The sequence below is a fragment of the Falco peregrinus genome, chromosome 8 (genome assembly GCF_023634155.1).
Source record: "Falco peregrinus isolate bFalPer1 chromosome 8, bFalPer1.pri, whole genome shotgun sequence".
Classification (NCBI taxonomy): Eukaryota; Metazoa; Chordata; class Aves; order Falconiformes; family Falconidae; genus Falco; species Falco peregrinus.
The window spans coordinates 28,698,219-28,713,085 of NC_073728.1; the positions used below are offsets into that span (position 1 = coordinate 28,698,219).

General features: G+C 39.5%; 1 protein-coding gene across 2 annotated transcripts in view; it reads right to left on the reverse strand.

Moving 5' to 3' along the window:
* Window positions 1-14,867, reverse strand: part of CNTNAP5 (contactin associated protein family member 5) — a 296,701-nt gene that overhangs the window by 14,604 nt on the left and 267,230 nt on the right. For both annotated transcript variants that reach the window (XR_008748523.1, XM_055812801.1), the window contains exons 20-21: window positions 11,197-11,327; window positions 9,798-9,882 (exon numbers count right to left, since the gene is read on the reverse strand). Coding sequence is in view for 1 of the 2 variants with exons in the window: in XM_055812801.1 (XP_055668776.1) it covers window positions 9,798-9,882; window positions 11,197-11,327 (216 nt within the window). In the remaining variant the exon portion in view is untranslated. The remainder of the gene's footprint in view (window positions 1-9,797; window positions 9,883-11,196; window positions 11,328-14,867) is intronic.

Below are 14,867 nucleotides of genomic sequence, written 5' to 3' on the forward strand. Positions count from 1 at the left end.
TCTTTCCTCATCCATTTCCTCTAGTATCTGGACAATATCTAGCACATCATTGGTGCTAACTATGGCAATAGCAATAATCACAATAAACAGTAAAACCAGCAACACTGAATATCACAGAATCCTGGGGATGATGCTCTGTTTCTGCACCCGTTAAAAACGTCAGTTTCACAGATATGAACCATATCTTCAAGGCATTCTATCTCCTCCACTCTTTTAACGAAGGAGCCTGCTCTCTGTTGTCTATTATACAATGCTTCATATGGCCAAATATTGAATCGCTTGCTAATACAGGCTTCCACCCTTCTTGAAGAGTTCATTTTTCACCTTACTTTGTTGATGTACCTAATCACGTTACTACATTTTAAAACCAGAGCTTCTAGGAATCCTCCTAGTTATAAGCCAGGCTCTCACTTTGCTAGCCCTATTCCACTAATAAAATAAAAAGCAAAACTATACCTCTCCTTTACTAAATCAAAACCAAAACTGGTATCTCCATGCTCTTTTCCAGTCTAAAGTGAGATAACACAATTAATTTATCTGTTGGTCTGTGCTCATATAAATTACACAAACAGAAAGCAAATTAAAAGGTAAGTTTTTTTAATTTAGTTCCTAAAGTTTTAATATCAAAGATTGTTTGGGAAAATCAGTGAAGGATGGTGAAGCCATCTTCTCTTTCCTCCAAGCTGTCATTTATTTACTTTTCAGAAACTGAAATTCATACTGCTCAGAGGACTACAACATGATGCACCTTATATCGAGGTCAATCAAACAAGAAAAAAAACCCCAAACACAAATGCACACATATATATTACCAAAACTTATTCAAAGTCTTAAAAATTATCTGTTAATGAAAAAAGCTTCTAGCATTAAAGGTTTTAGAAATATGTCTGATGACATTGGACAATAAGGATTCCCAGCTTTTTAAGTTGTTTTTTTCCAAAGCTTGAAAAGTAAGATAGTAAACTTCAAAATAAGGTCAAATTTTTCCACCATCACTCAAATACAATGATTGTACAAGCTCTTAGCCAAAAAGATTTCAGAAAAAAGCAGACCTTCTACAACTGACATTGCTACCTAAATTACAGAAACTCTTTCTATGTATAAGAAAACACAGAGAAGCCTCAAAAGTAGCCCAAATCACACATTATTGTGATGCTCAAGATCTGTGACCATTCTGTCATGCAATCAGACGGAATTAGCCAAGAAAGATTTCTAATCTTGTTTGAATGTCTTCATGGAAGTATAACGTGGAAGAGTTTGGCTGCTTCTCAGCAAAGCAAGCTATGGTGTGAGCTTGCTCTGCAAGGGGTCTTACAGGAGAAATACTCACTCTGCAGAGTTGTCATGGGGACAGCCTCTGGGCTGTGAGTAACTGCAAGAGAGAGAGATTGGAAGGGAAACAGCGAGGCTTTGCCACTGAAAAAACCTGTAGCCTTGCAGCGGTTCACATTTACTCTTCTCAGAGCGTGTAGAGATTCACTGCATTCAGGTTTTTAATGAGATTTGGTAGGGGTGTTATAAAACAGACAAAGAATTATTTCCAAGTTTCTGCAAGAAGGGTTATATAAAACTAAAAGACTGATTTACAGTATTTGCCATCTTTGTTGAATTTATAAAACCCGTTGTAAACATTTCTACTCTCAGCTTTTCCTTTTTTTTTTTTTTAGCTCTGTCACAAAAGGTGGATTTGTTGGTATCTTTTAGACATCAGGCAATCTAAATTGCTCTGTTCTGCCCCAATGTACAGAAGGTAAAGCCTAAGAAATAATGAATTCCTTTTTCATGGTACAGTAGTCTGAAAAATCTAAGATACAGCATTTTTGGTGGCTTTTTCAAAAAGTCAAATTAAGGGCCAATTCCGGGAGTCTTTTTGTCAAAGTAAGCTTTGCATGAATGAGACCTAGGAGATTTGTTATTGAAAGGCTTTGAAATTTGAAAAAAAAAAAGAAAAGAAAACAAAGAACAAACCAAAACCAACTTCAGAGTCCTCTGTAAAAAATCCCATGCGCACAGCTACAGTTTGCTTTATAATATGGCTTTAGGTGCATGCCTTCTGTCTTTCAGAAGTGGGGCTTTCACTGTTCTCAACAAGAGACTGGTGTAACTTGGAAGTGAACAACTTGTGCTGCCCTCTGAATTCCTGAATGGATGGTATAAATCTGTAGTTACGACATGGTTACCTCTGTGAAAAGCTTATTAAAGGCCATTCTGTGTCTTGAAGTCTTTAAATCATGATAAAATATTTTTCCGAAAGATATTTTCACTACATGACACAGTGCTCAGTAAGAGACACAACTCCGTGAAGTTCCAAGATCTATGTTGAAACAAGGTCATATGTAACATCAGTGGCCTTCCTCTGACCTCATTACACCGTAAATCTTTCCATGCATTTGAATGGCCTGGAAAATCACACTGAATTGGTGCTGATGACTTGGTTTGATCTTCTGATATTTTAGCATTGCATTTCTGTTCTTGGTACTGGAGACCAAATTACTTTGGATGATTTCTATATGGGGCCAAGGCCGCAATCTTTTTTGGCTTTTGAGTAATTTAACTATTAATTCCCCATAAGTTAATTTTACCAATGTTTTTAGGAAATAATTTTTAAGCTTTGTCTGCCGAGTTGTGCATAAGTTGGCCTGGCTTCTTGCTGGGCCTTCTAGCTGCTCCCTAGAAGCTGTCTCCAATGTCACAGCTCAGTAAGCTTTGTGTCAGTTTTGCTTTCCTATTTTCCATGTACTTGCAATCGCTTTCCATGTTAATGAGGATTAAGCCTAACATGTAGTTCTATTTTATAAGCTTTATTGATTGTATCAACATAATTTATCTGCTGATTCATTCCTATTCACCAAAACAGATATCCTGTTCCACTGCTGTTTCTTTGTGCACCTGTGCCATATACAGCACACTTGTTTTAAGATCTTAAATAGAGCAATTTTAAGTCTCAATACCTCAGTAATGGAGAATTAATTTTCACCATAAATAGAACTCTGCTGAAATTCTCAAGGACCCAGCATTAAGCTGCTCAGCAATGTATCAGCAAATTGATACAGTAAACGATAACTAATATGACAGATAACTGGAATCAAAGGGAAATCAGAAGCATTCTTTGCATGCAGGGAGAGTAGCTCAAAAGACCTTCTTTCTAAAGATACCACTGTGGAAAATGGGACTATAAACATTATTCAATATCTTTTTGTTCTTATAAACAAAAATTTCATGTCACTCCGAAACTTAAATCTGAGCCTGAAGTTTACTTGTGTACTCATTTACATCCAGGAAGGCCCATCATGGATTTCCTTAATCAAAAATTATTTTTAACATCAGTGAGAGCAGACACAGCCTGTTTTAAATGTCTATGCCCTAATTAATTAATTATTCTAAGTGAATTGCTGGTAGAAGGCAAAGGGTAATTTACTCTGTAAACTGAAGCACTGGTTCTTTTTTTGAATCTGAGAGAGATGATTTTTGTGGGAGTTAATGTTTATCCTTCATTTCATTTTGACAAGGTGCTAAACAGCACAGGCAAGATTACTTCTTGGATGTTATAGCTAGATTTGAGCCCATGACCTTGAAGTTAAAGACCTGTAGTCTCCACACTGCACCTGTCTCAGAAAAGTTGACTAGCAGGTACTGTGTAGTTACCTTGAAAAATGTGCTGCTATGTCCTTCAACAACCTCAGTAAACTTTGCTGATCCTAACCATTAATTTAGAAAGGGCAGAAAGCATCCCTTTGATTAGAGAAGAACCCACAAAAAGGCATCTTTGGAATAATCTCATTTCCTGGTGGAGCTTGCCACAAAGACAGTGGAGTGAAAAACACAGATTTTTTTTCCTGGTTAGAACCTTTCTTAAGCTCTTGCTTAAGAAAAGGATGAGTTTGAACAGGAGACAGGCTTCAGGCATTCAATCCACCTCCAAGACACTTCCAAAAAAGCAAGGGACAGCAAGAGCAAAGTAAAAGTACTTTTTCTCACAAGTTTTCCCCGGAATGAGCAGAATGGACCAGGATTTGCTTGCCAGCAACTGAACACTTTGTGCCAAGTGGAACATTTGAGAATTTTTGTTTCATTAGGCTTAGCAGAGATAATTTCAGGCGTTCATTTAGTATGTTTTCTTAAGACAGCTTGTCATCAAAAATGAAGCACTGCTTGGAGTTGTATTGTAAAATTTTTTACATGTCACAGTTTTTGACATTTAAATCCTAATCTGTCACAACACAGGCAGCCCTATGTGATTTTGCAGGGGCTCAAAATATAATCTATAAAAAGAAGAAAATATGCAAGAATATGGAGAGAGAATGTGCAAAAGAATACATGCTTTTCTCAGGAGCAGACAGCTAAAATCTATTCAAGTAGCAAGAATTCAGACTAAAAATAGAATTCCTGGATAGAAGTAGATGACCTTGGACACAGTATTATTATCAAGAAAATGGGGATGTAAGCATGGTGTTATGATCATATGGTAAATGATATTGCTGCGCAAAAAGTCTGAAAAGATTTGGTCTCCTTTTGATAGACATGATGGCATTATTGGCTTAGAGCTTGGATTGTTTAAAGTGCCTGGGGCTGCAAAACTTTCCTTATTTTAACTACTGCCATCTTGGTCCCAAATGTCTTCCACTTTCATCCTAAAGTGGCCATTTCCATTTTCTTAATGTTTTACTAAGCTACTTGGAGGAAAAACTTTTGAAAGTGCCCCATCATGCACCCAAGAGATGTTTTTCTGAGGTATGGTCCTGCTAAAAAATAGGTATTTAGGGTAAGAAGAGTGCAGCAAAGAGTTTTGCAGTGACCAGAAGAGTCCAGCCAGTATCTCTTACACCCATTGGTGTATTGTTTAAAATGCTAGACCACAATATTCTGAGACTGCGTCTTTAAATTTCTCAAGCAAATTGTGTGATCTTGTGAGCTTAAAAAAGGGAATGACATTCCACCAAAAAACCCCCGAACTTAAGTCTTTTCCATAAAAACTCTCTAGAAAGAGGTGTTTCTTAGGGAAGCTTTTGTATCTAAGAATTAATGCCAACTTACCCCTTCTGATTTAATTATCCTGTTATCATCTCCCCCAACATAATATCACTCTTGAATGAATTGTTTAGTGTATGGATTGCATTTTCTTCTTGTGAAATTTTAATAAGAAAAGCTATTGTAGAAATCATAAGGATTGTACTGAACCTACATAATGATTTTAATTAAATGACTTTAGAGAAATTTTCTTCTACATACACTTTATATCAAAGCTGAATGCTTCAGTGGAAAGACTCCTACAACTTGAGTGTGTTTTAGCTCAGGGTTTTAGAGATAAAAGATATCATGATCATGTGCTAGACTACACAGTTCTTTACATTGCCAGTGTGAGAAGGTCTGCTGATTCATCACTTTGAAGATACAAGTAAATTAGGTCAATATTAATAGGTGTTAAAGAAATCTTTGGAACCTTTTTCTTCAGAATACTCTTGAATCCTTTTCAGTGTTGCCCTTTTACTCTTGTATTACTACACAGCTGGTACACTGAGTTGCACAGAAGCAAATATGCAGACAATGAGATTCACTTCTCTGCATTAATGATTATTTTTCCAGGGACTATAATGGTGAAAGGTTTAGACGTGCTGGGGGAACAATAAGAAGTTTTCAAAGATTCATTAAAGTCAACTCCAAAATAAATAAATCATATTTTCCATTGGGATAGTAGTTCTTCCTAGACAAGACCTAAACATATGTGAATATGTCTCTGAGATCAGAGAATTACACAATAATTTAAGTTGAAAGACACCTCTGAAGGTTATGGAGTTCAATCCCTTGCTCAAAGTACAGCCAGCTTCACAGCTAGGTCAGATAGCCGATAGAGCTCATGTGGTTAAATACAGCAGTACGATCTCTTCAAGGAGTACTTAAAGTAAATGAACTGGGACTCTGGTTAAGATTTCACTGAGGCTTTGCCATAAACTCTATCACCCACTTGGGGCCTGAATCCAGTACTCACTAAAGTCCATGGAAAAATTCCCATTGATACTGATGAGCTTTGGACAGGTCCTTTTGTGTCTTGCCTCTACATTTGTGAAGTAAAAATGACAACAAACTACAGGATAATAATAGTTTTCTATTACTGTTGGCTGCTGTGAGGATGAATCCAACAAATGTCTGTTGGTTACTTGAATGCTGCTTCTTTTTACTTCCTTGTCTTCAAAGCCACACTTATATTTAGATTGATCTTTCTAAGGCAGCTATATGGCCCCATTACTGTGGATCTCAACAGCTCACAGCCTTTAATGCTTTTATCCTCCTAGCACCCCTCTGATGTAGGGAAGCTCTATTATCCATGCTTTACTGATAGAGAACAGAGATAGTAAAGCTCAGACTGGTTCCAGGGGGAATAAAATGCCTGCTTACCTTTATATCTGCACATAAATGGCTTGCCCAAGGTCATTCAAGCAGTCTGTAGCAGAGTGTGCGTCCCTGTGTTTTGAATTCCAGGTAAGCCTCCTCTGCCTTAAATGGAGGTTTTTTTTCCCTGGAATTCAGAGTTGGGTATAGGGCAGCCATTGGAAAATACAGCAGATTTGAAAAGCAGGAAGAAGTATCAGTGTTTAAGTAGCTTCTGACCAAAAATAAAAAAGTGTAATGGGGCTGGGGGGGGAGGGGTAGGAGGCGGGAAGCACTATTATTTGAAAACTGGTGACTGTAGAAAAGTGCACTTTTCGAAAGTTCCAGCTGTGTTACAATGATTATCATAAGAAAATCTGGTGAGGAAGAGGTTTCAAGCTTTTATGATGTCTTGCTGGAAGCTCTCTTGGAGATTTATCAGCCAGTGGGAAATGAATGGCGTAGTCAAGAAAGGAGGTGGTATAATCATCTGGTTAAGCAGCCAGGATCAGGCCGTTAGAGCAGGCAAATGAGTAGTGATGTGACAGGGAAGCAGAAGAGAGACAGTTTTTCAGAAGACTATAGCATGTGTATGTAGGACACGAAGAACATTTTTTTATATGGTTCTATATCAGCGGACACTGAAATGTTCCTAACGAATGCCTTTAGGTACCTAAATCCTAGTGGCATCCAAACCAAACACTACAGGAAGTCTAGGACTATTTCAAAACATCACATACCTCTGGAAGACTATGCTTTGCTGAGGGGGTGAACAATGACAAGGAAGAACTTGCAGGATATTGGTTTAGGTCACCAGTATTCACCTTCTGGTGAGTCATTATTAAAAGATAGTATAGTTGAAATTTTATTTATATAATAATATAAATTCTATATGGACATATTTATCTAAGTTCTACGTTCCTAAGATGACAAGGCCCAGCTCTCCTTTTAATACAAAAAGGCAATACTCTTGGTTTGTAGCTGTATGGATTTGGGTTTGGTGGGTTTTTTTTTGCCAGTATGGGGCAGTGCAAAACCTGGGTAAGTTCGGAGATGATACAAAACTGGGGAGAGCAGTTGGTAGACCAGATGATTGTGCCACCATTCAGAGAGACATTGGCAGGCTGGAGAAATTGGGAAACAGGAACCTCATGAAGTTGAACAAAGGAAATGCAAAGATCTGCACTTAGGTTAATAACCCTATTCACTGACACTGTTTGGGGCTGACCAGCTGGAAAGCAGCTTTGCTGAGAAAGACATGGGGGTCCTGGTGGACAGCAAGCTGAACATGAGCCAGAAATGTGTCCTTGCAGCAAAGGCAGTCAACGACATCCTGGTATCAAGGGTTGCATTGGGAAGAGCACTGCCAGCAGACAGAGTGACCCTTACCCCCTACTCTGCGTGAGTGAAACACCGCTGGACTGCTGGGTCCAGTTCTGGGCTTCTCAGCAGAAGACAGGCATGGACTTACTGGAGTGAGTCCAGTGAAGAGCTGCAAAGATAATTAAGGGACTGGAGCACCTTTCATATGAGGAGAGGCTTGATAGAGCTGGGACTGTTCATCATGGAGAGAAGACTCAGGGGGATTTGTGGTTCTGTGGGAGCACAAGGACTCTACTCAGAACAGCTGCAGCTCTAGGATAAAACTTGGAAAATTAAATCCTGACATAAAGGAAAAAGTCTGCAGAAATTCACTTAACATATGAAGAAGAAGCCAAATTAGGACTAGGCTGGAATTAAAGTGACTTACGAGGATGCATTGTGTGATTCCTGGTACATCAATAAGATCACCTGCAACCTGGATGGCCAAGTTTATGGTGTTAGTGTCATTACAGAACATGAACTACTGGTATTATTATTATTATTACTGAAACAAAATCCCAATACACTTTGAGGCAAGAGAGAAAAAACAGAGGGATATATCCATTAAAAGCTGTCTGGAGACAAGTCCATGATGTTCAGTGGAACTGAACGTCAGACTTCTGGAGATACATCCGAGCTTTTTTGGCTTTGCAATAACATTGTAGTTGTAAAGTTAATCAGATTTTTGTGACCAAATCTACTTTATCTCTATGATGCTGAGCTGCACCTGATCAGTTTGCTGACTACATGTTTGAAGGTCTTTCTATGTTCCATCTTGCTGGTTAGAAAAACCTTGGCTTATTGGTTTGGTATCTATAGCTGGAGCTTTAAGTAGAAGCCATGATGAACAATATTCTTTTAGATCAGAGGTCCTCAAACTACAGCCCGCAGGCCGGATACGGCCCCCCAGGGTCCTCAATCTGGCCCCCGGTATTTACAGACCCCCCCCGCTGGGGGTTGGGGGGGAAACCAAGCAGCCGCAGATGACTGCCTGCCACTTCATCCGCAAGCCGACCCCCTGGTTAAAAAGTTTGAGGACCCCTGTTTTAGATTTTGGGCACTATAACTGACTGTTGACAAAATGAGATTTTTAGCTTAGCTCTGACTTGGGTTGAAAAGTGTCAGGTCTCCAGACCTGTTCATAAAGTCTTGGAAGACTGCTGCATTCTGAACAAACATTAAATATAATTAAGGGGAAAATCAGTTCCTGCCCTTAATTTACTTAGAAAAACATGATGCAGAATGCACTAATATCTGTATATACAATTATATCACACAAGTAGACACTAGAGGATGTCTACAATTCCTGTCCGACTACCAGTCCTGTAGACCTTGGGTGCTACTGATAAAACATATGAAATTGTAATAGTGAAACAGATGTCAGGCTTGATATGGAGGTCCAATTCTAACAAATGACTAAAATACCTATAACCAAGGAAGCTTTTAGAATGTTACTGGGAATAAAGAATACTCTTACATAAAGTAATATAACGTATCTGACAGCAAAATAGAGGAGTTCTACTTTCAAAATTTCAGGTAGAGTTTTTCTGGTCTTGTAATGGCTTTGTAGTGTGGAGGGGTAAAAATCAAGAAGTTCCGTGCATAGAATATGCAGAACTGTGGCCTTGGTGCTAGATGTAATATAAATATTCCTTGTAGAACTCAAATGGAAAAGGACTGGGAGTGAAAAAAAGGATAGAAAGGATGAAGGCTCACAGTGCTGTTCTTATTGTTAGGAAACAGGGATGGTTTGAGAGGAGCAAGCTGTAGTCAGCAAAATAATATCATTAGCCAAGAAGCCACCCTGTGCAGCCACATGGGCAGTATGAATCACTTTACTGGAGGGAGCAATAGCAGAAGTTAATATTGCTATCAGTGCAAACAAGTAAAGCTGCCAAATTTTTGCATTGATGAGATATACCAACAGGAGTACCAGGATGCTCAGGCCAGCTTTTCCCGCTAAACCAGTCAAACAAAACCCCAATCTTACTAAAAATCCAACACACAGCACAGGTTAACTCCAGTACTATAACAACTGATGAATCGGGAATATTTTCAGTAAAACCTACCTGTGACCTTGCCCAGTGTGAGTGATTTAATGGCCTTAAAATCAATCTCAGAAAAGTTGTGTTTGAGTTTGAGAACTTGGTCAACCTGGAAGAGGTCAATAAAATTAGTTCATTACAACAGCATGCAGACACCCCTAGATCTCTCTGTACTGCAAACTTCTGGAAGGCTCTCAGCTGCAAATCAGTTATTTCTGCCCCCAAGTGTGATTCAGTTTCTAAAGATAGCAAAGTGAATGTGCTTTGATTTTATCATGAGAAGCTGCAAGATAAACCAGAATAGTCATATAAAGGGCTTCGAAGAAACTTCCCTTGCAGAAAAGCTTAAAATATTTGACACTGAACCCCCCCTGCTTCCCGAAATCCATGTCTAGTCACTTCAGAATACACTCAAAGGAGGCCTCTCTAGAACTGTATTGTGAAGAATTAGTTCTGCATAGAAGAAAAACACAGTGCAGCAGACAATAGATGAGTGGTACTTGAGGAAAACCCTGGCTTTTAGCATAAGCCTCCTTCCTAGATAATCAGGCCTACCCACCCTAGTTGCGTGCCTACTGTGTTAGCGTTTTACCACTGAGACATTGAAACTGTAAAGAAAAACTGTGACGCTCCCTGTGTTTCTGTCTCCTCACTCTATTCCTTAACACATGGCTTCTCTGTAGATTCTGCCACCCTTCCCTGTTAAATGGCTGCTGTCCAGATCTAGCGATTTGTTTTGTAATATGAACTGCTATAATTAGCCTCAAAAGGAGCAGTAAGATGGTCCTCTTCTCCCTGCCTTGGAAAAATAGGCGATGCAGGGAAACAAGACAGAGGAGGGTGCTTGTCTCTCGTGAGGCTGTCACAGTCAGCATGGCTTGCTTCTAGCAAAGGGACAGGGTATCGTCACGCACATGGTGGCTGCACCCTGCGCTCCCTCAGCTTTTCCTTCTCTGTGAGAGGATAAGGCAGCTGGGGTCATGTTCTCACTCGGGGCACATACCCCTAAATGAAATTACATTCCCAGGTGCTCATTCCCCAGCTGTTTTTCTCTCTTTGACAGCTTTTTAATGATCCATACTGTGTGCTTCCTCTGGGACTATAGCTCACACAGGCAGGCCTAAGCTCCAGAACCATGCCAGTGGTCCAGAAGAACTTCTGGCCAGCGGTGTTTCCTAATTCACTGATTGTCAGAGACAAAGGAAGGATCACTCAGTGGAAAACAACACAGCTGGGCACGCTTTGAAGCTGGTCTGGGTGGAGCTTTGGTTTTAGCTGCAGCCCTGGACCAGCTGCTGGACCAGCTTTGGTTGCACCAGACCAATGTGAAACCTTTGCCTCAGGTGACAATCAGGTATTGAAATTAGTGGGTCTCTTTGTTGCGTGAAGTATTATTTAACACCCAACATAAGCCATGGCATACCTGAATGGTGAGCTCTCTGCCTTCTCTGTTAATCTTCAAATGGTGCATCTCTCGGTTGGCAAAATTTCCAGAGTCAATGGTGAAAATGAGGAGCCCATCCTTACTCAGCTTGTATCGGACCTGTAAACTTCCTTAAAAGCAGAGCAAAATCCTACGTATAAAACCTGTGTCAATAATGAGATACTGTTCAATACCTTTACACAATATATAACTCGTTTTCTTTTTATTACAGTGGAGTAAGAAGGCTAAAAAGTCAAGAAAGAGGTTGAAGAGAAATGAAAAAGTTCAAACTGTAATGAAGTGTGAAAAAAAAATGCACTAGAAGAGTTTTCCTTCCTACTAGCTAACAAAGTCTGCTATGGAGACCATAATTTAATTGAGTAACTAACTATATCAAAGGAGAGTGTGTCTGTCTGCAGGTCAGGCATTTAGCACTGCCACAAAAGCTGATCTACACTAGTCGGCTAAGGATCGCTTCCACCAGAGGGCATGCAGGTCTTACACTGTTCTATTAAACTAATATTGGTGGATCTTACTACTCCTTTTCATCAAGATGCAACAGACAATGCAGAAGACAGTGACAACTGTGAGAATTACTACTTAATTTCAAACGGTTAAAGGCCCAGACTCATTATAATTTATAGGCAATACAAGCAAAGATATATTGTAAATGATTATACGTAAAAAATATTTTTACTTTGGTGTTCTAACATATTTGAGGAAATAAATATAATTCATATAAAAATGAATGCCAAACTTCTCTTTCAGTCTTTGTATCAAAATAGCATTGTGACTTCTGATAAATAACATTACCATAACAAATCAAATGCACAAGAAAACAAGGAATCCAATATGAATTTTAATCCTTTCACAAATGACTACAGGGATAAAAATGCATATGCACACATATATATAATTTAAAAGAACCAATTCTGATAAAATGCTTTCAAGCTTACTTTTCTGGGAATTAAGTAGCAGGGAGAAAAAAAAATCTCTGAACTTTTCAAGCTCTTTTTATGAATCAGCAACCAAAATACAGGGAACAGTGGTACCATAGAGTTAAAAAGCTTTCAGGGGCTACTTAGTTACTGTCTCCAAGGAGAAAAAGAACACTGACAACACCACAACCTTGAGCAAAGGGTCCTTCATTTATTTCCTGTTCTGAAAATCATCACAAAAAAGCCTTTTGTCCCTTTCCATTTCAGCTCTTCTGTTAGCGCGAGTTCAAACCATTCCAAGTATGACTACGTTCTGTAGAAGGCTGCAGGCAAATGTTTCCTGTGCTGAACAGCAGGGACTGCCTGTCACTAAGGATGTGTTCACACTGTTTTAGCTCTAGGACCAGTTTCAGTGTTTGCAGAAGCAACACTTGTGTGCACATCATGATGCAGCGCCATGTCAGAAAAGCCCATGGTACACCTGCACAAGCTGCTGCATGTGCGTGGTGCGCTGACACGTTATTCAGAGGCACCTCTGACCCCAGAAGCAGTCTGGCTGTTCAACAAGGCGAATGGGCAGTCCTGCCTGGCTCCTGTATTCAGCTGTATTAATGCTGGAAGACTGCTCGCGGGTCCAGAGTTAGTGAGAGAGGACATGGGGCAGTTCTCCATCACTACATAGCGTGGATGCATCTGCTCCCTTCAGTCTTCCAAGTCCTGCCTCAGTAAGGTCAGCTCTGTTGTCCTGCAAGCTACTGTAAAACCACTTAATAGCGAGCTTAGAATAAGGTGCAAATTTCCTGCAGCAGGGGAATTTTGCCACCGCTACACAACTCACAGTGAAGTTGATAGTCCTTCCAGCTGGACCCAGAGTCCAGTTTAAGATCATCCCTCCTTTTCCCTCACCAGCATGTTTGGCTTCTCAGGCTCCTAAGAGCTGCACTTTTTGTAACATTCAGTATATCCCAGGTGAGCACTGCTGCTTTCTGAGCTTTGGAGGATAGAAACAGCTTCCAAAAATGAAGGGGAAAATAATAATGAACTACTGGGATGAAGGCTTTTTAGCTGATTAGAGAGGGCGGCTGGATCAGGTGAGCTTTTAAAGTGAAAAATCAAAAAAAAGGAGATAAAAGGCATTTACTTTTTCACACGTAGTCATGGATGTTAGAGGAGAATTTGTGAAAAGATCAAGGTCAGTAACAACTGCTAAATTATTCAGTGTGATATTACAGGTCCTGATTCAGCTGCCCTGAATCATATTGCAAAGCTCCCATCCCCTCATTGCATAGCCAGGACAAAGAGCTACTGTCCATCACCATCAATGTCACATTTAAGGTCCAAAATGACACCACAATCTCATTTTCAATGAAAGATACATCAACAGGGAGTAACAATGTAAAACATTTTATAAACCACTTTAGAAAGACCTGAGAAAAGAAGTCCATACACAAGGAAGCTATGGGACCTTCTTCAGACTTGTTTGTTAGGGCAGTGGGAGAGTTGATAAAAAATGGAAAACTTGCCTGACCCTGCACACGGCAGCTGAGAAACAGAAGATCACACAGAAGAAGCTGAAACTTAAGATGTGATAGTGTAACAGATTGGTCCAAACTAAATCACGTCCCAGCAGAAGTATTTTGTATGCTGCCTCTTACCTGGAGCCTTTGAAAGGGAAGCAATGCAAAAAATGGAAGAGGGCCCAGATTTCGCTTGTGACCTTGTACTAGTTGCTTAGTTTGTAAATGCAAAAAAACTTTCTCAACTCTTTTCAAATGCTATGAACACACCAGTATATAAATAGTACTGCTATATTCAGGTGATCAACGTAGCAACCAGCACGTTTGTGTTCAGAGAGCCAGCAAGATATGCAATCTATCTAGGCTCTCAGGTGCTGCGAGCAGGGATCTACCCATTGACTTCATGAGAGTAGCACTGATTTTAAACCAGAAACTATCCTTAACATTTTTTGGGAGTCAATGGAGGAAGTCCTTGACATCCATTAAGAACAGATCTTACTTTTTTCTAGTGGTACGATTTTACTTTAAATGTTTTGAAGAGATCAGTAAATAGCATCTGATTTTACCAAATTGCTTTAAATTCCAATGGCAACTTTTTTTGGATGGCTACTCTTCAAAACTATTGAATTAAAGTTGGCATTTTGCAAGGGGGAGATTTACATTAATATTAACCAGAAGAACATGAGCTCATCTCTCCAGAGGTGTTTTTGAATTTGCACCACCATAGCTGAGAGCAGATTTTGGATAGCATTCAGTACCAAAACTTCTTCTGTTTTCAGAGTACAGCAGATTACATTGCCATTTTGCTACTTGACAGGCAAAATAAATGGATTATTAATTAAGATTATTATTAAGAATTTTTTTTATCCTTTGGATTTTCATTATCTGGTCCACTGACTTTCTCTATCTACATCAGTCCAGCATCACTAACTGCAAATAAAAATATGTGCATCAACCAGCTCTATTCTCCCAGCTCTCTAGTCTTTCGATTTTGCATCATTTTTGCCTCACAATAGGGATTCTCGCTAATCATGAGCAGTGTAATTTCTGGTAGACTTGTTGCAGTCATGCCTGTCATCCTCTTTTCAGCTCCCCGTGTCTGAGCATGCACACCTGGAGTGCCATAATGCTCAAGCAATGCACTACCTGTTGTGTTTTCTTCCTTCTCTAATGTATGTGGAATTGCTGAAGGTAATTTCTATTAAGCACATAAAAG